Genomic DNA, 25,525 nt, shown 5'->3' on the forward strand with positions numbered 1-25,525 from the left:
ACCTAAACTTTGTTTTTACTATCCATTATTCATGGGGTTAAATACGCATCCGCAACGGATAGTATTTTTATTATCCGAAAAATTACCATCTCTACCTAGACTTTGTTTTGAGTTTGAGAGAGAAAGGGAAAAAAAATTAAGGCTTCTTTCTTTTATTTATTTTTTTAGTTTAGGAGTATATATAAATATATTATGATTTTAAGCCCATTATAACAATTTATATAAATCAAATTAGTTTTAAGTTCATTCTTTAATTTTTATATTTTAGGCTTATACAATATATTGGGCTTATTTAATATATTTGGCCTATAATATTTTATTATTAATAATTTTAAATAATCGGTTAATTATTTGATTTTGAACCGAATTAATCGTTAACTAAAAATAATAATTTTAAGTAATCGGTTAATTATTTGATCTTGAACCGAATTAATCGTTAACTAAAAATTCAAAAAACTTTAACCAATCCCGATCAAATTAGCTTTGATGGCTGACGGAAATAATTCAATTAGATCGATTACTGAAATAATTCAATTAAATCGATTAATTTGATTAAATTCAAATTATGTTCTATAAATTTAACTTGCGACTATTCCGCAATGTGTAATAACACTTTGTGAGTAATACTCTCAGAATTAAGCACATTGGACGCACCAAAATGCTTCTTTTTTAACTACTACCGCTGAAGAATCGAAAGTTCACCTGCCACTTTTTAATCGATTTTTTCGTTCAATAACCTCCACTAATCTTTTTTTCCATCAATAATGCTGCCTAGGGTTTGTATAACTTGAGTTCGAATAGCAAGATATTTTATTATTAAAAAATAATTATCATTAAATAAAGAAAAAGAGTCAACAAATAAGGTTGATTTAAAAAAAAGCAATAAATAATAACTTAATTATATGATACGGAGAAAATGCACAAAGACAAATGGGTAGCAGACAGAAATACAAGAAATAAATTAAAGAAAGAAAAATGTTTTCATATTCCCCTATAATCCCAAATCCCCTAAACACACGCAATGCAGAGTAAAATGTACATTTTAAATTATAGCTGTAACCATTTCAGCGGCCTCTATTTTTTTTACCCAAACTCGAACCTCCAAAGCCTACCCCTTGGATTTTGATAGGTTCCACCAGCTTTTCCGCCCAAACGAGCAGCTCCACACACAATTAAGCAGGCACAGTATAGAACTAATATTACTAAAATATTTCCTTATTTACCAGCTCATGCTCGTTCCACACACACCGCCTATCCTTTTAGGGCAAGCTATCACGGTTGAGGGGGTGCCAAGCCCAATGCCAACGAGACCAGTTACAAGTCAACATGCCCATCCTCAACAACGTGCCAACCAAGATTGCGCAAAAGCATTCATTCTACTTCTTAGCATAATGCAATAATATTGGCAAAGAAGCAACAAACATGGTTCCAACAACTATCACAATCCAAATGTTCTGTTATATAGATCCCCTGATGCAGCCATCCTATACTTTGAATCTTCATACCCGGAATAGAACTTATTAAATCCCAGTCTTTCATTTCTTAGGAGCTCTGCCACACCAAGGCCATTACCACCCTGGACCTCATTCCATCCGTCCCACTGTCCATTTGACATGTTATGTGTATTTCTCGACTGTTGGAGATTCAACTGTGCAAATGCTGACATATTGTTAACTTGTGATTGATCCATTAGCCTAGAAGGAATTCCATAAGAGTCATTCAGAGATGAAAAGCTATCCCCAACATCATATCTTAAGTTCTGATGAGGAGAAAGCGATCTCTGCATCAATAGTTGGAATCTGGCCTCGTTTTCATATGGACCTAACTGTTGAAGAAAATTTGATCTCATGTCTAAGCCTGAATTGTTGAGACCTCCCTGAATTCTACCCTTACCAACTGCCAAAATTGCGGGATCTATAAACTCTATATCCCCAGGGCCACTAATACCGCCACTTTGAGGAGCCTGATAAGAATTTCTTAATAGGGATTGAGAGTCCATCAAATGATTACCTATACCAAAAGGCAGTCAACATTAATTTTGCAGGCAACAAACTCCCAAAATCAAAACCCAAAAAAATACAATTACCTGATGTGGCGTCAAAAGCATGGTTTACTCTCTCAATTGAAGAAAAGCCTGGAGGTGGCGCCCTGCTAGGAACAGAGAATCCAGGAGGGACTGGAATTTGAGCTCTTGAAGCTGCTAAACATTGCATAATTTATCAGTAAGAACTAAACACGCACTTGCATATGAAACTAAACGAAATGACATGAAGAAACAATGCTCAGTGTAAACATAAAAGAAATAAAAACAAGTCACTAGCACATTGAAGTCAAAATAAATAAATTTTGGGCAAAGATGGAGCATCACGTACAATTTTAAAAACCTACTTATAATTTAATCTGTTAATGATGTTGCAGAACACGTTATGAGCATCGTTGTTGCATGATTGAAATTTATAAATAAAAAGAAAAACAGATGCCACTGAAGTCAATATTCAGAAAGCACGAATAAAGTTCAATAAGAAAATTAGCACTGAACTAAGATAAGATAGCAGGAGCAGAGTAAATTCCATGACACTTACCAGAAAGCTTATTGGAAAAAACTGAAGGACTACTAGAAAAATTGTCAGATTCCTCAAAGTTACAGGAATATAAACCATTAGAAACTCCAAATTTGCTTAGATAGGAATCCCTGTTGTCTGTAAAATCTTGGCCAGAAGGATGGTTCTGTGGCATTTGCCCATAAATATTAAAAGGGGACTCAACATCAGCGAGACGATATTTAGAATCCTCCTGTCTGGCAAATGAGAATCTGGATTGATTGTGATTTGGTGCTTTCCACGAACTAGATAGTTTGAGAGGATTGGCCTGCTTGTCATTGTCTCCCAACAATTTTGCCAAGTTCTGAGGAGAAGTCAAGGACTCATCCCATGTATCAAAATCTAGTGACAATATGTTTGAAATTATGTTGCTCTCTCCAGTATCATTAGCATCGTTGCTCTGAGAATTGGCAAGGATTCTTCCTAGCTGCTTCCCTTTCTCTTCATTTGAAAGCAGAGGGGGACCTTCTATTGTAATATCAGAACCAATACTACTGCTTATGTACTTGTCAAGGCATCCATTAGACAAAGAAGAAACATTAGCTCCCTGAAGACATGAATTGTCACCTGCTTTATCATCTACCAAGAGAGTATCAGCATTCAAATTAACGGCACCAAAAGCTTCATTATGTTGCAAAGAATGGGACCTAGAATGATTTGATAAATGGAGCGAAATTGGTGAATTTGGCACATAACTTGAACGAGTAATGACTTCTGGATCCTTGAGTCTTTGATTATCAAAAGACAATACGTCTTCCTCTACTTCAGAACTTGTATTTTTCTCAGCTTGAATACGTGCATCAGTTTTCCAAACAGACTGCTCTTTTGAGACGCACACCCCATTGGGAGATGTCACAGAACTCCCAGCAGCTGCTGTATTTAATGGTTCTCGATAGTAATCAATATGAGATTGTCGTAACCCCTGATTACTGGGTGAACTGCTACATCCATGTTCAGAAGAGGAACTGCTCGGTCTAACTTCATCAGAATGTCCATTCAAGACGTTCCCTTCCAAGGTCAATGTCGACATATCAGAGCACAACCTCTGTGTGTCCCCGTCAGTATTGGAAATTATCACCGCTTTCTCACCAGAGGAAATAAGAGTCTGCCCACCATTACCAAAAGTGGTGCTTGTAATAGTTGATGGTATATTAGTGCCCTGGTCATCATGATTGGCTGCTGCTGTACAAGATAACTGGTTGCTCAATGATTTGGAAACAGTTACTCGTTCAGGTGAAGTAGGTTTCTCTAGTGTGGCAATTCGACAATCTAAACCAGCACTCTGTTTCAAAGGTTTTAACAAATCAGGTTTACCCTTTGTATGCATAGGATGAATCTCCTCAGATGGCTTCTTTATAACATCAGTATGTAACGAACAAGCTAGATTGGTGTTTGTTACAGCAGATGAAAATGGTAATGTGCTGCTGACTGTGTCAGAATTCTGCTTAGGAGGTCCATTTGTACATGCTAAACTGACCGGTTGTGGTTGGTTTAAAGCTCGCATTCCCCTGGCAGAATGATGCAGAATTTTTAGTACCAGAAATTAACATAAAAGTTTGTCAGAGAACAAATCAAAGGACATACCATGATGCCCCAGCGGGAAGAGCAATAGATCTACCAGAGCTTCCATTTGGGGGAGAACTTTTAGGAACAGTCACTATTGTATTCTGTGCAATATATAAGTTTACAACCAAGTTAGGTGCGTGAGCCAAAATCAAGAATGCGTGGTGCTTAGACCATTGCCACCTCATCCCATCTGTGATACTATTTGACAAATTCATTTGCAATGACTCAAGTTAAAAACAAACAAGCTATTAAGAAGTTTGGCGAAGGTGTGCTTGCAAGCAGAGTAGAATTTCACTATTTTCCTAAATTCCGCATCTAATATTACCCTAGGAATTCTTGTTTGGGAGTAAACAACATGAACTTACATTTGGAGAACTTTTAGTAATCAGTTTTGCTGCAGATGCAGAACTGTTGGGGCAATAATCATCTGCCGGCGGAGGTAGCATATTTCCAGGACGCCGTTGCATATTGTTTGTTGCACCAGTTATTTGTTGAACCCTACTTTAAAAAACTAAGTAAGCTTACAAATCATACAAGATTTTGAACCAGTTATTCGTTGAAGCTTACTTCTTTAAAAACCCAAGTTAATAAATCATGCAAGAATGACATCACTCAAAATTAAGGGAGAACCTAGAACACATGCTTAGACATGAAATGTTGCAATAAAAAACTCAAAAAAAAAGAGCAAACAAATCCAATTTTTTTTTTGGAACTCCTATTTGGAAAGTGAAAGATTACAATAGAAAACCCATTTTATTGAAGGAAAAACCTTCTTGATAGCTGGTACTTGCAAAAAGAAACGGTGACGATCCAGGAAGCACCAATAGAAAGACAGACACTTTGGAAGCATTATCAAATGATACAGCAGACCAACATTGCAAACAAATGGAGGTTCCAAAAACAAAGTTGCATGCAATCTCACTAGAAGTAAAGAAAGAAGATGAAGTACAGAAAACAGCCAAATGAATATACCTTGTGTATGCTGATATAATTTCATCTTTTGTGAAACTATCCTCTTGAGAACCAATCTCATGCAAATATAGACAATCAGGATTGCTGCAAGGCTGAAACCCCCAAAACAACTTCTCAATTATTTTTCTATTACAATAATAAATGTCATGTTTTACTTCTAATTTTTCATCATTTTTCTTGCCATTTGGCAATTTCAAATCTGGCATTTCACAACCTTTTCATATTTAGCCCTTCTATTCTAGATATTATTATTTTGTTTTGACCATGATGGTTATTGACTTCAATATTAATTTTATCATCGTTATGGTCTAAATTTATTTTCTATAGTGTCCATGGATTGGGATCCTTTATCATGACACTATGTTTTCTTTTAATTTTAATTCCAATATGTTCAATATTTTCTGTATCTAATTCCTTCCAACTATTTTGGCCATTAATTAAATGAATTAGGACTCAGCAAATTCGAAGAGAATACAATTATTGCCCTCAAGTAAAATGTCATAAATTGTTGGAATTAAGAATATGCATGGATAATTTATGCAGTATTTGTTAAACAACCACTGATCATGATAGATCAGTGAAATTGGTACAACCTACAACTTTTATCATTGATAATTTTCTATTTGTTTTAAGCTTGTTATTTAATTTTTGGTTGCTAGATGGGCTTAGAGTTGATATAATTTCAAAAGTTGGCAGATATTTGACATCAATCTACACGGGACAATGTTTTTTATAATTATATTACCTGATTTTGCACAATTTTGCAGTCTCAATTAGTGTGTTGTTTCTCATAACTAATTTTTATATTAATTTTAGCAGCAAGAACATAAAAAATTAACTCTTCAATTCACAAAATAAATTAAACAAAAATTACTTCTAAACATACCACATTTCTCAGCCATGCATGACAATACTTTGTTGTACCAAAGCATGCCCTGAAATGAATATTTCAACTATTAGATATGTTAACCAAGACCATGTATCATCCAACCACTAACAAATGAAATAACACCACAAACACATTCTCATACTTTAATGGTCTACCATCCAAGACAAACCCATGTACAGACTGGATACACCGAACCGCTTCCTCCTCTTTTGAGTACGTAATATATCTGTTCATGAGGTGAACAAATGTAGTTGAGAAAAGAAAACGCTACATTACAGAGGAACAGAAAAAGACCCAAAAGAACCTTCAAAATAGTAAGATGAACTTTCCTCTACATGATATAATATGCTTCTATTAAAGATCCAATACATAAAACAAGTCTTAATGACTGGAAGATTTAAGACCAAACAAATTTGATTCCGCACTTACACACTACATGTATTGTTTGGAAATTGCTGAATGACACCGGCTGCAGTCCGAGACATAGATACTTTTAGAACTTTCCCATATTGTCCAAAATAATCTCTACGTTGGAGAAGCTGCACAAAAGAGATAAATCATTAGGTAAAGATACCAGTATTATAGTAAGCTTTCAGATATACACAATGAGAATGGAGTACATCTTCATCTGCCAGATTAAGTGGCAACCCAACTATGTAAACAAGATTCCTTTGAATAACTCGCACACTACTCAGTTGCTTCCTTCCTTCAGATGATTTAGTCTTTGCCTTGTGTGACTTCATTTTTCTTTCCATATTAATTTCAGCAACCATTCTGCTTATTGAAACAACTATATACATGAGACGACGGCAGGTAAATATTGCAATATGTTTAATGAGAATAAGAAGCATTGGAAGCTTGACAACCTCTCACATTTAGCAGCCGTCCCTACTATCCTTTCTTTATCATAAGCACTACGACATGCTGGACACCTCCCCTCTGTATCATCCTTCTCAGCCATATCCATTATGTGATGCCAACACCAAACACATATCTGCTTCAAAGATCAATAGAAATAAGGCCTACAACACAAATTAACACTCCGTTTTCCGTACTGTCACTTTATTTTATCTCTTTTTACTTCTTTCTCTGATATCTAGAATGGGCCAACAATTGTAGGAAACTTTTGATATGAAAAAAAAATTAATATAATTCAAACCTCATAGCCACATCTGCAGGGCTTGAGTTGCTGATCGGTCAAATCCATCTCTTCCGCGCAAAGGGGGCAGGTCTTTTCTCCCTCGTCACTCATGATTTTCTGAACCCTCGAAACAAATAAATAACTACATAAAGATATGATTACTATTATACTCTAGAAACAGAGTCACTGAAACCTCAATTGAATTTACCAAAATATTTACCTAAACCCCCCAAAATCTCAATCGATTTATAAAAAAAACCACAACCAAAACCTTACACTATTTTGATAAACGCAAACCAAATACTAGAAATTTCTATTTCAGACTTCCATAATCTGAACCCCTAATTTCCAGAAAAAAAAAAAGAAAGAAAGAAAACACTAATCACCAAAATAAGCCTCGACCAATTAGCAGATCAAAAAAAAAAACCAAAGCCACCTAAACAAATCTCAAAAAAAAATCCTCAATCCAATATCTAATCAATAACTGCCTACATGCAATACATAAATCAATAAAACAACACAAATTTTTTTTTTTAAAAAATAATCGTAAAGAGAACGTTCCCAATATATCATCAAATTTGTATAATTAAAACTGGATGAGATAAATTATGGATCTAAGAAAGATCGAAGGGCAGAATTGATATTTTAGGGTTTCAGATTGAGAGATAAATGACTTACAAGTTAGATGCAGATCGATAAGATAATGAATCTGTGAAGACGAGATTGTTCACAAAGAGAACACCAACAACAACAACACCGCCACGCCAAGAGAAATCCACCAAAGAAATTTAGAGATAGAGCGAGCGAAAGAGACGAGAAGGGTTCTTTTGGATTTCTGGTTTGATTTCTCTGTTGCTGGCTTTTATTTTTTTTATTTTTAATTATTTTTTTCTCTTCCTTTCTTTGTCATTTAAATATTGTGAACTTCCTACTTTTACCCTTGGATTTTCTTCTTATTACGGGATTTTGCCCTTGCCTTTTCCGGTTTTGTCAAGTTCATTACCTTTATTTTCTGCAACCCGGCTCTGTTTAGAAGGGCCCCTCTCTTGGGTTTGGTCGTGATGTTTCCGATGTCCGCCACGTTGATATTCCCTTCCAAATTAATGGTCCCGATTAATCCTTGGATTATCAATCTGAACCCACGGTCCCACTGACCATTTTTAAAGCTAGAATATTAAAATATTAAAAGAAAATATCAATAAACCTATAAAAATGAAGGAAATTATAAATTATTAAAAATTTTATCAAAATCACAAATATAAAACACAATAATTTATATTTAAAAATAGCATATCATAGTCTTAATTCAATTATCATAAACATTGTTGTCAATGTAGGAAGACGTGGGTTCAAGTGTGCTGAAGTAAATTATCCTCTTATTTATAGGTTGGGTTGGGATTATTCAAAAATAATATGAAACTACAATGTTAATGCATTCGTATATAGACCCGATTCAATTGGGTCAATGTCAAAATTTACATAAAAATTCGTTTTTTTATCTTTTATTATCTTGGGCTGAATTTTTTAATATTTTATCTTTTATTTTTAAAAAATATTTTAATATTTGATTACTTTTAACTAAATCTTTTGTTTCCATATGTAAATCTGTCTTTTATGGTAACTTACAAGATTTTTTTAATGAAACCTATTAACTACATTTGTTTTCATATTAGTGCACCAGATTGTAGCATATAAGCAGTGCCACATAGGCTTTGTTTCTTTTTGAGTACAAAATTAAAGTGTATAAGAATGTAAAAAAATAGTTAAGTGGTAAAATAAAGGTTTTATTAATATAATTTGTTCGAGTTTAAATTTTATCATAGGCATATTTTACTATTTTTTAAAATAAAAATACAAGAATACCTTGAATAATATAACATACTTTAATTACGAAATGTCATTTCCATAATTTAACAACTCGAGTTGATGACTCAGTTGAAAGTGACACCAACTTAGTTAAACACTTAAATAATAAAAGTATAAATTCTCTATAACAATTAATATTTAATGTTCATACTATTTTGAGTTAATATTTGATACTATAATACGCCACCAATATATCAAATCATGTTACATCATAAATGTCAAAATTAAATTCATTAAATTTTATTCCTAATAAGAGATGAAGTTAAAAATATTTTTGAAAAGGTGGATTTGAATTATAAATTGTTTTAGAGAAATAAAATATAATTTTATTATTGTATTAAAATAAAAATTATAATATTTATAAGACTAAAATATAAATTTTTATTTTTTAGGTCAAAACTAAAATTTAATTTTAAAGAGTTAAAATATAATTTTAGCATTAAATTTAATTTAGTAATTTATGGGGAAAAAAACTAAAGACTAATGTATATTTTAGAGAAGGCTAAGGCCTTTGCCTGTCTTCTCTAACGTTGCCTCTATTACTAATCATGTGACATTATCTGATTCATTAATTATGTATAAAATTACATGTTGTTAGTGCATCGAATATTAATAGTCCAAAAATTTATATTTTTATTTGACTGAAGTGATAGTTAAAATTGTTGTCGATATATGTTTAATCTGAATTTAAATCGTATTGCCCTATCCTCTATTCTAATATTGTATTAAAAAATATTTATATTTGACATTTATCCATAACTTTTTATGATAAAATTTAGAGTTTTAATTTTTTTGGTAATTGGTGTTTGATATTTATTCATGCGACTGTTATTTACGTAAATGAGTTTTGAATGAAATTATAAGGTTTTGAGGTTTTTCATTTTTACATTTTTAAAAATGACATCATTTAAATGTATGATAAAAAAATCTCATTTTCTAAGGATTCCAACTTTTGTACGAAAAATTAGTTTAGCTTCCTGGTAACATAAATATTTTATCGGGAATTACTTTTCTATATTATTTTCCCGTGTAGATGGAAACTGAAAAATTACTCATTCTTTTATTTGAATTTAACGTATTAACTTATTCATCTAAAAAATTAGCTACTACCTATTCTTTTGTTTCCCGATCTTTACGACTTCAATTAATTGCTTTTTGATCATTTTTTGTAGAAAAAAACATAGCTCCAACCTTAAGCTTTCAATAATGAAAACTTTGACAAACTTTTTAAATATATATTTTTTGGTACAATGATTATTTAAATTTAAATTTGTTCATGGGTCGGGTCAGGTCGGGTCCTGACAAAGTTTTAAGCCTATTTGATAGGTTTGTCTCGAAAAATAGGCCTAAAATTTTACTCAAGCTTGACCCAAGTAAAAACGCTAAAACTCGAGTCTGATCCAGCCTATATTAATTTTTTTTTTATATTGTAAATATATATAATGCATCTTCCTAACAAATTGAAAATAAATTTTAAAAAAAATCTTTATACTTAAATAACGTACAATTTAACAAGTAAATACCTCTAAAATAGTAACAAAATTAACAATAACAATAAAATAATACAATATAATAGTGAAATGGCAACAAAACAGTGAGAAAACAACAGTTTCTTTCTTTTTTGCAAATTCAAGTTAGGCCAGGACCGAGCTGAAAAGCTTTACCCGAGACCCGACCCATTTTCTAAATGCACCTTATTTTTTACCCAAACTCATTTTTCAGACCTATATTTTTACCAAAATCCTCTCACTTTTTAGACGGGTTTTCGACCCGGTCATAGACAGTATATTCAAACTCAAGCTAATCATATAATATGTGAAAACCTTGAATTTTTTTTAAAAAAATAGTTATTGATAAACCTAGAATTTGATTATAAATCAATATTTTTTATAACTTCAACTTTTTTAAAGCGTTGAAAAATAATTTATACACAACTGGTTTTATGTGTTTACTATTCTAAGAAGATGAAGATATTTTTTGATAATTGATTCACAATTGATTACGTGGTTTATTATATATAAAAATTATATAACATTAGAAACATATTTTTGTTAACATTAGAAATGGTTCAAGTGGTTTACTAATATAATTTAATTTATAAGTACATTTGTACATTTTCACAATCTTTAACTTAATATGTAAGTTGGCTTTTAACATATTCATGCATCGAATTTGATCAACATGTAAAAATTCATAACTTTTGGAATAATTTAAATATTTATTAATAGTAAAATAATTGAAAAATATTAATATTCATTAATATTATTTTTATTTAAAAGGTAATTTTATAAAAGAACATTGCGTTAAAATAATTTTGTGATAACATCAACGTGATTCAAAAATTAGATAATAACATGTAAACAAATATAGTGGGAACAAAAATGGTTTCACACAATAATCAGTTTAGATTCATATCATCATTATTTATCTACAATCTTTTTTGTTTATCTCATGTAACGTTAATTTGTTTTATTCCTTCTATAACTGCAACCTTTGACTGCGACTTGTAGCCAACCATCGTAAACGATTTTTTCTTCCTACCTTCTGTAATAAAAGCTTGAAGACAAAATATCATCCTTTCTAAATTTGCCAATCATACTCTAATCTTAACATTCCAACATTCATCAAATTTAATATCAACATAATTTCTTCTTCAAATCACAAAATATTATATTATAAGTATAACAATTTGATTTTAATCTCAAGTAATTTTATATTTTTTAATTATCAGAAAACAATTATAATATTATTATGCCAAAATAAAATTCAACCCATTTTTAATGGAAAAAATGAATTCTAACTTTCTTTCAATAAACGCGTTATAATGTGAAAAAAAGCCAAAGTTAGAAACCACCTTTTAATATATATCAAGAAACGCATTATAATGTGAAAAAGTATACTACAAACATAAATTAAATATACTTTTATTGTTTATTCTATTTTGTTTTAGATGAAAGGTCTTTGATTATTGGGCGTGTGTCATTTTCCTGTGATGTTATGATTCCTTAAATCAATTAATAGCAAATTCAAATATTTAAATATGGGTTTTTTATAAAATGATATTAAAAATAAATTGATTATAAAATAAAGTAAAAAAATTAATTACGAAAATAAGATATTTACTATAATAATTTTGGGTGTCCCTCACATATGACGGTACCAACGAACTTCTTTTAAAAATAAATATAACAAGGAAAAAATTGAAAAATAATAATAATTAGTGCATCAATGTGTCAAGCAACACCCTTAATTAAATAGAAAAAAAAACCTATTGTTTTAAGGATTAAATATAGAGAAAATCATCAAATGTAGGAAAAATGTATTAAAGCATTAAATGTATGGAAAGACCCGTAAGACATTAAATGTTGGGAAAATTCTATTGTTTGGTGTTGGAACCATAAACTAGTTTTTCTTTCACTTTTTTAGCTTCCCTTTTTTCTCTTCCTATTAGAATTTTTTTCCGTTAACGTGTTAAGCGGCAGCACAAATTTTTTCAAAACTTTTTTAGCTTTTTCTATTGATCTCTTGAATTTTTTTTAAAAAAATTATTGGTGCCGCCAATGTGTCAAGCGACATCAAAAACTATTACAGTAAATACCTCATTTTTATACTTAATTTGTTTCTATATTTGTTTTTGTAATTAATATTATTTTTATAAAAAGTGCCCTAAATTTTAAATAATTATTTAAGCGTAAATTGTTATTAGAATTGGATGGAAAAAGAAAAGAAAAGGGAAATGTCTAAATTTTATCACAAAAAATGAATCATGTCATGTGCGTTTCGATTAGAAGTAGGCAAGTCCTTGCCCACTGATTTGATAGAAGGGTTAATGACTTAGGAAAATTGTCGGCAAAAATATAGTAATGTAAATTTGGTGGCACTTTATTGGTTAGTGATAAGTTGCACAATTATTGGCATTGTTTAACATAAATCAAACAATATCAGAGGAAAAAAAGGGTAACGTTTAAGATGGGATTTTTTTTAATCCAAAAATAATTAATTATTGGAATTAAATGTCAGATTGCCATATTGGATTTTTGAGAAAAGTATAATAAAATTTTGGAAAATGTAAATAAAAGTATTTAATATATATTAAATATAAAAATAAAGGTCAAACCTTTCACACTTTTTATTATTATTTTGGAGTAATTTCAATTTAAAAGTTTATGATTTAGTGTTTCTCTATTTATATATTTATATTATGATTCTTAATTGGTTTTGAACTTGTTTAATTTTTAAATTCACTCAATTTTGTCCTTGACTACAACTTTTGGAATTCAATATCCTATAGTGAAATGTATCAAAGCTTTGAACCACCGAGGTTTAATTTTAAATTTTTATCAATTTAAGAGTATTTATCAACTATGCAATATTCCTTTAACTATTAATGTAATTGAATGATTATGACATTGAACCAAATGAATCGAATCTATATATGAATGTATTAACATTGTAGTCTAGTAACTTGAAGAGTATTGATCAATCGTATATTAATCTAATTACAAATGTAATTCAATGAGTTATGACATTCATTATACAACTATTGATCTAATTGTGAAGGTAATGACATTTTAGTGCATATGTATTTTTAAAAGTATCTTGATCAATTGTACATTCTTCTAATTACTACTGCAATCGAATAAATTGTGACATTAACCGTATAACCAATGATCCAACTGAATGAATTGTATAATTATTCATACAACCATTGATCCAATTAAACTGGTCAATGTAAACACAACATTGAATATATATGTTTAGAATTCAATACCATATAGTGAAATGTATCAAAACTTAGGACCACCAATGTTTAATTTTAAATATTTTATCAAATTAAGAGTATTTATCAATTGTGCATTCCTCTAATTATAAACTTAATTGAATGCTTATGACATTGAACCAATTGAATTGGGTCTGTATATGAATATATTTCCATTATGGTGTAGAACTAATTTGAAGAGTATTGAACAATTGTATATTTCTCTAATACTAATGTAATTGAATGAGTTATGACATTAATTGTACAATCATTGATCTAATTGAATGAATCTATATATGATTTTTAATTTCTTTTCATATTTACTTTAATTAAACTATGAATTAATCAAATTTTTAATAATTGGGATACAAATAACATTTCCTTTATTTATGTAAATTATATTTTTTTTATCTATTTCATGTTACAATATTACTTTTAAATATTTTTTATTTATTGACAAATTTATATTTAATTTTTAAAATCATTTGTACTTTTTTAAATTTGAAATTTGGTCTATGTACTTTTAAATTTAAGATTTTAGTCTATTTATTTTTTGGACAGGGTTGAGAACCAAGTCTAGTTCGTTTGGGTTAGAACTAGCTTGTCTCTTACTGAGATACATAATGATTTTTAATGGATGGCTCCTAAACGGTTGAAGACCGAGAGAAAAGGGCTATAATAGCCGAGATGTGACTTCCAGGAGAGGATTCATCTCAATTATGTTTTATTTTCTTCTCTTTATTCATCTTCTTCATTGTTCCGAAGACGGGATGATTACGGGAAGCTTTGCATGGAGTGGTGATCATGAATTTTGGGTCGGGAAAATAAAGGATCCAGTAAGCTAGTAAGATTCTAAGTCCTTTAGAATACATAAGATTTAGGAACCAAAGTTAGGGACTTCCATAACCCATTTTAAAGATTCTGCATGTTTATGGAAAATTAAGTTTTTAAACCGAGATTACTAAGCTTAAACCATGAATTGGTTGTCTTACTTAGCTGCTAGGAGAAATAAAGCTTCAGCATCCGAAAAGCTAAGCGAACAAGGCGAAGAAGTATCAGGTGAGTTTTTGCACTCAACCCTTGAAAAGCTAAGGATGTTGTAAGGTCGCATAGGTTTATGAGTATTCGCCATTCTAGTTCAATGTGCATGAATTAGTTATGATTCCACAATATTGCATCAATGAAATGCATGTAATGCATGTAGGGGAAACATTGTTGGGTTTAGGCCAAATTAGGAAAGGAAAATGGGAAAGCAGTGATTCTGTTGTTGCTATAAGGAAACAAATAGTATACCTCGACAAAACTTAAATTGTTGCTATAGGGAATGCTTCGGTATAACATTTTAGCAACGAACAAAATTTGTTGGTATATGCCTTTTAGACTATACCGACGATGATTCCGTTAATAAAAATTGTTTTGTTATTTAGTATTCCAACAAGCAGTTCCTTATGGGTGATAAGGTCACATAATTACTATATATAGTGACAGATTTAGTAATGATTTCCACCGGTAAAAATATTTTTGTTATTTTTATATTTTAATTGGTATTTACTATTGGTATAAGTATAAAATTTGTCACTTATGCCAATAGCATTAAATTAATTTTAAAACATTTTTAATAAATAAATATAACTTATTACAATAGTAATTATTTAAAAATGTTCTAAATAAAAAAAGTAAACTACACCGGAGGTCACCCTAAAATAGCGTTGTTCCTATTTTGATAGTTCTAATTTTTTTGTCAAATTCGTCACCATCATTAGAAAAATTGACCAAAATGGTCACTCAATTGTTAAGCCTTTAATAAAGTGCTGATTGGACCAGCAAAAAAAGGAAAAAATCATTCTTTTAGTCCCTCTAAAAATTACAAAAATTTTAAATTAATCCCTTAAATCTCCATAAAAAAAACCCATATTAAATAACATAAAAAAAATGCTGGATCTAGCCTCCAATATGCTTCCGCTGCTGTATTGCCCCACTATCTCATTCGTTTCCTCCTCCGATCTGGACATTGAAGTAAATTTCTTAATTACCCATGTATTCACCTTTATTTATTTTCCAACTAAATAGTTGCACCGGTTTTTCAAATGCACCGTAATCATCCATGTTTTCCCATTATTTATTTTCCAACCAAAGTCAATAGCGACATCAATAGTGGAGGAAGGAATTGAATCAATGATGTCGTTTTAAATACCTAACTAACATGCGTCTCCTAATTCTCTTTAGCAGATTTTTTTCAACACAAACAAAAACGATACATTAAATCTGATGCGAGCATCAAGGCCCAATTTCAAGCAAATGGACGTGATGGATTTAGCTTTCCTCAAGGCCCAATTATTGGCTCTAAGTCCAAACAGATTAGAGCCCTCGGAGGACGCATTACAAACCAATAATAAGAAAGACCTAGAGATGCTCAAGAATCAAGAGACCTGCTAGAAATGTTCAGATATATCAAATATTGTAGAATTTGAGGAATCATTGAAAGATGTTCGGAATCTGAAATTATGGCTAATGTTAACAAAGAATGTTATTACAATATTCTGAAAGCAAGCTGCCAAGCAGCTGAACTAGCACCATCAGAAAAACATTATTGCCAATAATCATATGTAAGAAACTAAAGACAAAAATACACGAATCATAGCCCGCTTTCACGATTCTTCTTTGTTTAGAGCTTTTCTTTGTCCATACAGTTTTTCTTCTCGAGCTCGTTTTGCAGCAAGTGCTTCTTCATCTAGCACTTGTATAGGAGACCATTCGGGCAATTTCAACGAACTGCTCTTGTCAAACATAGATTCACTGAAGTCGTGTAATTTAGGTCTTAACTTAAGTGCAGCAAAATCGACTGCTGTCCCAACAACAGCAAAGATGAGTGAATAGCGATAAGCACCGAATTGACCACCTAAAATGCCACAGGAAAAAAAAAAAAAAACCCTTTTAAAAATAGCACTGGCACAGAATCACACAAGCACATGGAGAGAAAGCGAGAGGGACTGATGAAATTTACCTTGAAGACGACCCAGTATAGCACCGGTACCAAATCCAGCTATTGCAGAATTCAGTAGATCATCAGGTCCGGTTTTACGAGTAGCTGTTACAAACTCCCGTGCTCCTGCACGAATTAAGGAGAAGAAAAAGGTTCAAGGAAGCAACATCCCGATTTACTGTTAATAGCATTCGAGGCCTGTTACAAGTTTAATGCATTTCCCAATGTGGAATACACGACATCATCAACCTAGGTTGATCTACTAATACTAAACCTATAATTTTCGTATAAGCAAAGTCATATCAGCCTCAAAGTAACATATTTTTATCCAATAATACTACTACAGAACAAAACCGAAAAACGAGAGAGTAGTTTTCTTTCTGTATCTCTGCTATAGGCTAAATCTCGAATGGAGGAGTCTGCATTAAACACTATGATGCTAACTCACACATGACCACGAGTATGGTACCAGATTATGTTATGAGAAAGAGAATGCTTTCCAGATTCTTATGACGACAAGACGAAAAACGAATAAACTCCCTAATAAAACTAATACGACATTCTACCCTCGTTCATTTCCTTCCGAACTCACCAATCCGTGGTGTCAAACAACCAAATAGTTATCCAAGTTAAGAAAGCTAATCCCACAATTTACTTAAATTTTTCCACCAACATCACTCCCGTTAACGACTATGTCACGGAAATATATTCCGCGCAAAGCGAATTCATTACAAGCAACTCGTTTATTTCGAAAGATCAAAGCAAAACTTTATCATGACTTGCATTTATATACGAGTACAAACGAAGGCAGCCAAAGAAAATATGATCTACCATCACAACCAATGGCATAAAATTAGGAGCAGGAATTCATTTAAGTACCTTTTCGATTGCTCTTAAAATTGCACACAATTCAACATTTTCTTAACTAATTTACGATTTGGGGGGGGGGGATTTGGGTTTAACAAATACTGAAATTAATAGTAAATAAAGAAAGAATACCACAATAGCAGCCGGTGACAATAGCGAAATTAGTGGCGTAAGTAGCTGAAATATTAGCGAGGCCGTACACTTTCCGATGCTTTGACACCAACCCAACGCCTCCACCGGCAACTCCTGTTTAAAAACAAAGAGAACCACGCCTGACATTCATGAATCCTGGTGTTTCAATGAACAAACAGTACTAAAAGTGTGAGAGAGAGGGCAAAAGACAAAAGACCTGCAAGGATCGTCGGGATCAATATCCGACGCCGCCAGTCCACGGAGGTTGATGATGATGGTGATGGGGAGTCTCCTTGTTGGTTTGGGGATGCCATAGTTTCAGTTCGGAAACCTTTTTCTGGGTTCAACGAACTACAGACACACTGTGGACAGGGACTTAGGCAAGAGAGTTATGTTGGGTCGGGTCCCGACATGTTGTTATACTTGCAAGGAAAGGCCCAAAGGCCAAAACCCAGAGTTTTTGTCAAGTTTTTTTTGGGCGAAAGTAGCTGTTAAGTCCCTCTATTATAGAGACTAGGTCAAATTAGTTCCTACATTATTAAATAGATCACTTTAGTCTTTGTTCTATTAAAAGGAAGGGTAAACTACACCATTAGTCACTAAACTATAAGTAAGTTTTCGTTTCGGTCGCTTAACTAAAAAAGTTACAATTTGGTCATTGAACTATTCGAAAGTTTTTATTTAAGTCACTAAATTATTCAAAAGTTTTTATTTGAGTCATTAGGTTGTTAAGTTTTTTTTTTTAAAGTTTCGCCAGAAAGCTCCAAGTGACGATTCGACGATTGGTACAGTGGAATAACACCTACCGACAAGTAGAAGAACATACTTTAGATCCAAGTCGATCTGACTATCATTGTTGGAGATCGAAGAAAAAGCTGTTTGGATTTTGGTTCGTAGATTTGTAACATCAAAAGTTGTTTCATGAAAAAAAAACTGAACTGTAGAAGGGATGGGGATAGAGAGCTTTTGATTGGTGCAGACAGTGCAAACAAAGAAAGCCATATAACATCGGTTTTAATAGCCTAGTGATTTAAATGAAAACTTTTGAATAGTTCAATGACCAAGTTGTAACTTTTTTAGTTAAGTGACTAAAATAAAAATTTATCCATAGTTTAATGACTAATGGTGTAATTTACCCTATTAATTTTTATCAATAAAATATTAGTAAAGGGTAGAGATGGAAAAAGATTTTACTCATATCATATTAAGCATTTGGCAAGCATTTATCACTATTCCAATGGTTAGGTTTTCATTTGTGTTTAATAGACCGATGATCTGCATATGGCATAAAATTTGACATATTTGAATATTGATTTTATCTAGAGGTACCAATTGGTGAAATTATTCCAAGATATATAAAAAATATTAAAAAATTGAAATCCTGGATGAATCTTGCAAAATTCAGTTGAATTGTTTTTTTTTAATCAAAGGTGTTATCATCTATTTTATGATTTGAACCTCAGTAGTATTTAAGTACAAAAATTCCAATGACTTTAAAATTCAAACATAATCCAAATGTGGATAACATTTTACATAATTTTAGGCATAAAAATTATTTTGTTATAGCTTAATTGAATATTAAGTTTATTTATTTAGTCTGCATAGTTATGTTTTGGTTAACTTTGTTTATTTGATTTGGGAATTTTGGATTTGATTTATAAGATTTTGGGATTGGTTTAGAGCTTCGTGTATAAAAGTTTTTGTAAATATATCTGGAGTTCATGTGAAGATGAAATCATAAATATAATTAGATAAAAGAACAGACTGTTTAAGTCCATTAGAATTTTAAGGCATGTTGGAGCATTCAAGCATCTTTTGCAGTAAAAAGGGACCGCAGAAAATGACATCAAAACAAGTTTCAGTGTCTAGGTTCTGCTTTGGGGGTTTAAAAAACTAAAATTAAAGCAAATCTTAGCATTTGCATGGCTTTCATCAATCTTAACATAATATTTTTTACCACTTATTACAAGGGCTAAAGCACTATAGATAATGAGATCTATATATATATATATTGACTGGCTCTAATAGAAGCCTTTAATGCACTAAAAAATGGACACCTTTCAACTAGGATTCAATTAAATTACCTTAAAAACTCAGATTATTCAGCCTCACAAACCATTCATCTTTTTTTTCTTCATGAAGCTTAAGTATCTGGCCCTACCTCTTCAGAAGCCGAGGAGCTATCGGCTCCTCGTTTGCTGTCCTGGTCGCTGTTCTCTATTACAGGTTCGGACCTCTTCTGGGGTTCGACCCCGAGTCTTTGCTTGTATTCTGTAATATCATATTCAATTATAAAATAAACACGTTTAAGTGTTTGATTAGATCATAAAAAGTCAAGATAATAAGGTTTAAAACCGTGAAGAAAGGGTTTACTTTTGTTGGTAATCGAACGACGAGTGTATGCCAAGAACTCATCCCACTTGAATCTACTAAGCTCTCGCTTTTCCTCCTCAGGAAGCTCAAAGTTCGGTTCCCTTCCGCACATGAATGCAGCTCTACAGATAAAAATATCAACCAATGAGTTCCGAATCCTTTACAATAGGCTAGGAAACACATATACCTTTATAGATTTTTCATACGTACCATCCCGTATGTATTTATCATAGACTTACATGAACATTTTCGAAGAAATTCATTAACAATCATTACGAACAACATAAAAAGCCTAACTTATTATCACCTATCATATAAACGAGCAGCTTCTTCTTGCGAACCAACAGTCCCTAAGTGAATCTGCTTCTTGTCAACTTTTATTGCAGCCTGCCATTTCATATTTTTGAAGTATACACCCCTCATGAGACACGGTTCTTGGTTTTGAACATGCTTCCTCCTATGCCTTTTCCTCCGCTTAATCGTTTGCCCTATAAACAATAAAATCGTACATTGGCATCAGTCAAAATGTAGAAGCTAAAATGGCTTGAAGCATCAAGTCTTGATGCTATGAGTACTGACATGCTTTATCTAGAAGCAACATGGTGTGAACCGGGACAGCGACACATTATTTCCTCTTCATTCTAACCTACAAACATGGGTCAAATACTATATCTTCCTCGAATTGCTTATGTATTTACGTCAACCACGCCAACAGGATTCTAATAGTTAAAACAGTCCAGGTTTTGTGCCTTTAAGTATCTGAAGATAAAACCATTTCCATAACATCATTTGGCAAAATCATTCTCGGTCAGTAATTTACCTTACTGCCGTGCTTGAACTAATGGGTTCAAAACTATGAATTTTTGATGAATGAATTGTGCAATAACTTTGTACTACTATACAAGAGAGTAAAGGGCACGAGGGAAAAAGCTTTCAGAGAGTTTTAGCATAACCTGGGGGAACATAAACTACAAGCCATTGCAATAACAGATGCACTACCAAAGAGGAAGTAAACGACCACAGCATAAAACCAACATAAATGGCCTAAGGTCCGTCATGCCTAAGTTCCTTCTAGTATACAATATCTCTATTTCATGAAAATGACCTAATTTATGTATTTTGTACATGCATCAAAAGGCAGAGTACCTGAAAGAAAGGCGCTATATTTTGGTTCATTTTCTATCTTACTAAGGATAACATAGAAAAAAAAAGGCCGTAAACAATGTAAAAGTTTTCCAGCTTGATTGATTTAAAAAATATGCAAAACCGGAAGTTTCTTAAGAGACAAACCTGAAAAAGGTTGATAATGAGGCTCTTTTGATGAACCAGAAACATTTGGTGATCCAGACTCAACCTTAACAATGCTTTTCTGGTAATCAGCACCGAATAGTTATAATACAGAACAGTGTAATAGAAATGGAAATTGAATAGTACGTGCCATTCAGTATTTTACCTATCATGATACTAATACAAAGTACATTTCCAGTATGCTATATACGGAGGCACTTAAAATACAATTTTAATCAACAACTAAGGGTACCCCAGGATGCAATGGAATGACCAAACATTCCTTATGTTCCTCCAAATCGGCAGAGGAGCCGAGGAATCTCATGATCACAGACATAGCATACATAGAACAAGGATACAATCATTACCATTGGCATTACAGATGAAGACATAAACCTTCGTATTCGATGGTTCTCATCGAGATCAGATAAAGGGGGTCCAAACAAGTAGCATGTACCAACCATGAACACTAAAATATGTTCATAAATATGTCAAAGTGTACAATAAGATGACATAAGTGAGGCAAAAGCATCCCTAACCAAGGGAAGAACGATAACAGAATCTCTGCAAGTGATAAGTTCATACGAAATGGTAAAAGAAATAGTAAACAACAAACTTGCATAAATGCAACCAAGAGGTCAAAGTAAACGGTGAAACTGTGATGCATTCTTACCCCATGAATATGGTTGACAGAATCTGAGGGCATGGGATGCACACTGATTGATTTTGCATTTTGACTCGAACTTTCCGGTGGATTTCCGTTACAAAAGAATCTAGAAAGTGGACTGAGAAACGAACTCTTCCCTACAAAAGGTCACTAAACTTGTTTGATTAAAAGTATTTCTAATTCGCTCAAACAAACCGACCCTAAATACACAATACATAGTGAAAGTTCATATTCATTGCTATCAATAGAAGCATATTGATTATGCAATATAAAGCACATCTCAATTAAAAGTTTACCAGAGCAGAGTCCAAGAAGCTTCCGTCTCCGTAAGCTCACCATGTTCGCAACCCGTTTTAATCAATGAACAACGGTTTAATCGGCCGTCCTTTGCATTAATCCTTATATATGTGCTCCTAAGATTACCAAAAATGAGCTAGTTAGAACTTAGAAGTGGATTAAAGAATAACACAATAGGAAAACAACAACATAAATAAACAAATATCAACAATCATATTTATATACAGCTAAAGGAGAAAAAGGGTCAAAATAAACAAGGAAGGTCATAAGAAATATGAATCAATGCAAGTAATTTAGACAAAGAACTTCAAGGAAAACTGGAATTGCCAGTGAAATTCCCAGATATTAATCAACTATTTTCTCATCATCAGCTACATTTGATTTCATTAATGCTTTACATAAACAAACAACAAAGTTGATTTTCTGGTAAAAGAGAAACTACTCATAAATGAAATCAAAGAACGATATGAACAAACCAATGCAAATGTTTCTCAGTGTACTCAGTGAGTCAGTTCTCAAAGTTCACCAGGCTCCGGATAAGGGAGCAAGGTGACTATGCAGTAATTTCTTTTAATGTATAAAATAAAAGATAATATAAATTAATCAAAAGCCAAAACATCCATCATTTGAAAGTCTAATAAGTCTGCCTTAAGAAAAAAAAATCCCAATTTTCTGTCTGTGGAAAGTAAGTCAACCCCACCAACCTACCACCTTCCATGGAAACAGAGACAGTAAAAACACACACACACACACACAAAAATAAATAAATAAATAAAAGGAAAAGGAAAACCCAGAAAGCCAAAAGGCCTAAACCCATCAAAGCAAAAAAATGAAGATGATTCCATGCCCAGGAACTTCAAAAACCATCAGCCATTACAAAGAAGAAGATAAAATCATAAATAGCCATTGTTTCATTTTCAGCTGTTTGGTACCTGAGAAAGAGAAAGAAAAAAAGGTAGTAGCTTACACAAAGACACTGAGAAACCGATGAGAGCAAAGGGATAGAAAGACAGGTTCTTTTTTTAAGGTTAAAGCTAAAAATAATCAGGTAAAAATAGAAAGAAAAATAAAGGGGGTTGCATAAAATATTCAGTGTTTTGCTTCTAAAGGGAAAGATGATGAAGGAAGAAAAGAATGAAGGAGAGTGTTTTTAACAAGTTGGTGGTGGTGGTGATGGTGGCGGCGGCGGCGGTGGTGGTGGCTCATGCATCTATTTATCTTTTTACCACCTTTTGTTAAAATTATATGAGCCCTTTTTCTTTTATCAAAGGGTGGCGGAGGATAGCTGCCGGTATATGGAGAGAGAAAAATAAAAGTCAAAGCAAAGCAATGACCAATGTCCAATGACCAAAGGTTGAGTATTTTTTTTCTAGTTAAATTTTACTGTTAGTCCCTATACTATGTATAATTTATGTACGGGTAAACTATACCGGTAGTCACCCAACTATCCGTAAATTCTTTTTTTGGTCACTTAATTATAAAAAGTTACAAAATGGTCGCTTAACTGACTATTCGATTTTGTCTTTTTTTGGTCTCTAACAGGAAGATGATGTGGAATCTTTTAAATTTTATATAATAACAATTTTAACCCTTAACTTTTATATATTGTGTCAATTTAATCTTATTATAAAATTTTACCTCTCAACAATTATATGTTTTAGATTTTTTGAGAAATATGTTTTAGATTTTGAATTTTCAATCTTGATACAAATTATTATTGTAATAAATCCATTAATTGGCTTTTTTGTTAATAACATATAGAAATAACAAGTTGACATGATATTAAACATACGATAATATTCTTTTTGCATAATATTTTGAAAATAACATAATTTAACGAATTTATCGAGTTACCTTTTAGTCATGATTAAATTTCAAAATCCAAAAGTACATTGAAAAAAATTATCAATTCAAGTAAAGAAACGAAATTCACAACTTATGCATAGTATAAAAACTAATAGTAGATTTTTTTTCTATTTATCATAACTAGGGATGGTAAAAAAACTCATCTTTGGCTAGTTCCGACCCGACTTGATAGGATTGGATGTTCTTAATCTGAGATCAAGTTTAGGATGGATCGAGTGGATATATTTTTAATAGTGATCATGTTAGGGTAAAATTTAGAGAAAACCTGACCATCCAATATAATTACAAAATTACCCCATATATAATATATTAATACTAGATCCCATTTATGTTATTACTCCCATGGCCCGACCCGAAGGCTCGCCCGAAAAGTAAGAGAGTTTGGGTAAAAATATAGGCCCAAAAAATGGGCTTCGGCAAAAAGTAAGGCATATTTAGAAAACGGGCAGGGCCTCGAGTAAAGGCTTTTTGGCTCGAGCCCTACCTAACCCGAATATGCAAAATAAAATTGTTATTTTTTTAATTGTTTTGTTGATATTTTCTTGTTTTTTTTTCACTATTTTGCTACCATCTCACTATTATGTTGCTATTATTTTATTGTTATTGTTTGGATGTTGTATAATTCTTATTTTATTATTAATTTTGTTACTATTTTAGCGGCATTTGCTTATTAAGTTGCATCTATCTTGTGTTATTTAAGTATACATATTTTTTTAATTTATTTTCAATTTGTTGGGAAACATTTATTTTTAATATTTTTAGTATTTTTGATGTATTATATATGTTTTAAAAAATTATATAAAAATGATATTTAAAAAAGTAATAATACGGACGGGACAAGTCGGGCTCGGATTTTAACATTTTTATTCGGGCCGGATTTGGATAAAATTTTAGGCCAATTTTTCAGACCTAGACCTAAGAAATGGATTTGAAATTTTGATTGAGCCCGACCCGGCCTATGAACACTTCTACCCCGCTCACCAATTTTCTTATTTTTCTTTCTATAATTTCTTCTTCTTTCTTAATTAACCCACGGTTTGAAAGTGGTAAATAAATGAAACTAGATAGAAAAATAATAAAAAATATATTTTATGCACAACAGCATTATATTAGATAAAAATATGAAATTTGTCAAAACAAATTGAATTAAAAATATGAAAATTTTGCATATCGAATTAGTGGGGTCATGTACACTATTTATTTTCAAGGATGGAATTTATAGTATATCGGGTGAAATTGAGGCCAGCAAAAATCCACCCA

At 31.9% G+C, this 25,525-nt stretch overlaps 3 protein-coding genes across 8 annotated transcripts; all 3 read right to left on the bottom strand.

The window, feature by feature from the left end:
* Nucleotides 1–868: 868 nt before the first annotated feature.
* On the bottom strand, nucleotides 869–8,048 carry LOC105790805 (uncharacterized). 4 transcript variants are annotated; one of them, XM_012618601.2, is made up of 13 exons: nucleotides 7,847–8,048; nucleotides 7,187–7,285; nucleotides 6,894–7,021; nucleotides 6,648–6,801; nucleotides 6,457–6,566; nucleotides 6,170–6,253; nucleotides 6,025–6,073; nucleotides 5,139–5,230; nucleotides 4,532–4,664; nucleotides 4,185–4,267; nucleotides 2,583–4,108; nucleotides 2,087–2,197; nucleotides 869–2,010 (listed from the first exon to the last, which is right to left on the bottom strand). In XM_012618601.2, the coding sequence occupies exons 2-13, from the start codon at nucleotides 7,277–7,279 to the stop codon at nucleotides 1,439–1,441; spliced, it is 3,135 nt and encodes a 1,044-aa protein (XP_012474055.1). In that variant the 5' UTR covers nucleotides 7,280–7,285; nucleotides 7,847–8,048; the 3' UTR covers nucleotides 869–1,438. The 4 variants fall into 4 exon arrangements, with proteins under 4 accessions (XP_012474055.1, XP_012474032.1, XP_012474046.1 ...); XM_012618578.2 differs by having other exon boundaries at nucleotides 2,087–2,200; XM_012618592.2 differs by having other exon boundaries at nucleotides 2,087–2,200; nucleotides 7,187–7,292.
* Nucleotides 8,049–16,240: 8,192 nt separating this feature from the next.
* LOC105790798 (uncharacterized) lies at nucleotides 16,241–18,177 on the bottom strand. The gene is made up of 4 exons (XM_012618564.2): nucleotides 17,993–18,177; nucleotides 17,776–17,889; nucleotides 16,798–16,902; nucleotides 16,241–16,692 (listed from the first exon to the last, which is right to left on the bottom strand). Exons 1-4 carry the CDS (start codon nucleotides 18,087–18,089, stop codon nucleotides 16,442–16,444), a joined length of 567 nt encoding a protein of 188 aa, XP_012474018.1. The 5' UTR covers nucleotides 18,090–18,177; the 3' UTR covers nucleotides 16,241–16,441.
* A 1,497-nt stretch (nucleotides 18,178–19,674) lies between these two features.
* Nucleotides 19,675–23,717, bottom strand: LOC105790785 (ethylene-responsive transcription factor-like protein At4g13040). Of its 3 annotated transcripts, none has more exons than XM_012618545.2 (7): nucleotides 23,367–23,717; nucleotides 22,399–22,515; nucleotides 22,109–22,239; nucleotides 21,439–21,517; nucleotides 20,456–20,636; nucleotides 20,149–20,270; nucleotides 19,675–20,046 (listed from the first exon to the last, which is right to left on the bottom strand). In XM_012618545.2, exons 2-7 carry the CDS (start codon nucleotides 22,439–22,441, stop codon nucleotides 19,919–19,921), a joined length of 684 nt encoding a protein of 227 aa, XP_012473999.1. In that variant the 5' UTR covers nucleotides 22,442–22,515; nucleotides 23,367–23,717; the 3' UTR covers nucleotides 19,675–19,918. The 3 variants fall into 3 exon arrangements, with proteins under 3 accessions (XP_012473999.1, XP_012473993.1, XP_012474006.1); XM_012618539.2 differs by having other exon boundaries at nucleotides 23,332–23,717; XM_012618552.2 differs by lacking the exon at nucleotides 23,367–23,717 and adding an exon at nucleotides 22,876–23,230.
* Nucleotides 23,718–25,525: the final 1,808 nt, after the last annotated feature.

Source organism: Gossypium raimondii, chromosome 7 (assembly GCF_025698545.1).
Source record: "Gossypium raimondii isolate GPD5lz chromosome 7, ASM2569854v1, whole genome shotgun sequence".
Taxonomy (NCBI): Eukaryota; Viridiplantae; Streptophyta; class Magnoliopsida; order Malvales; family Malvaceae; genus Gossypium; species Gossypium raimondii.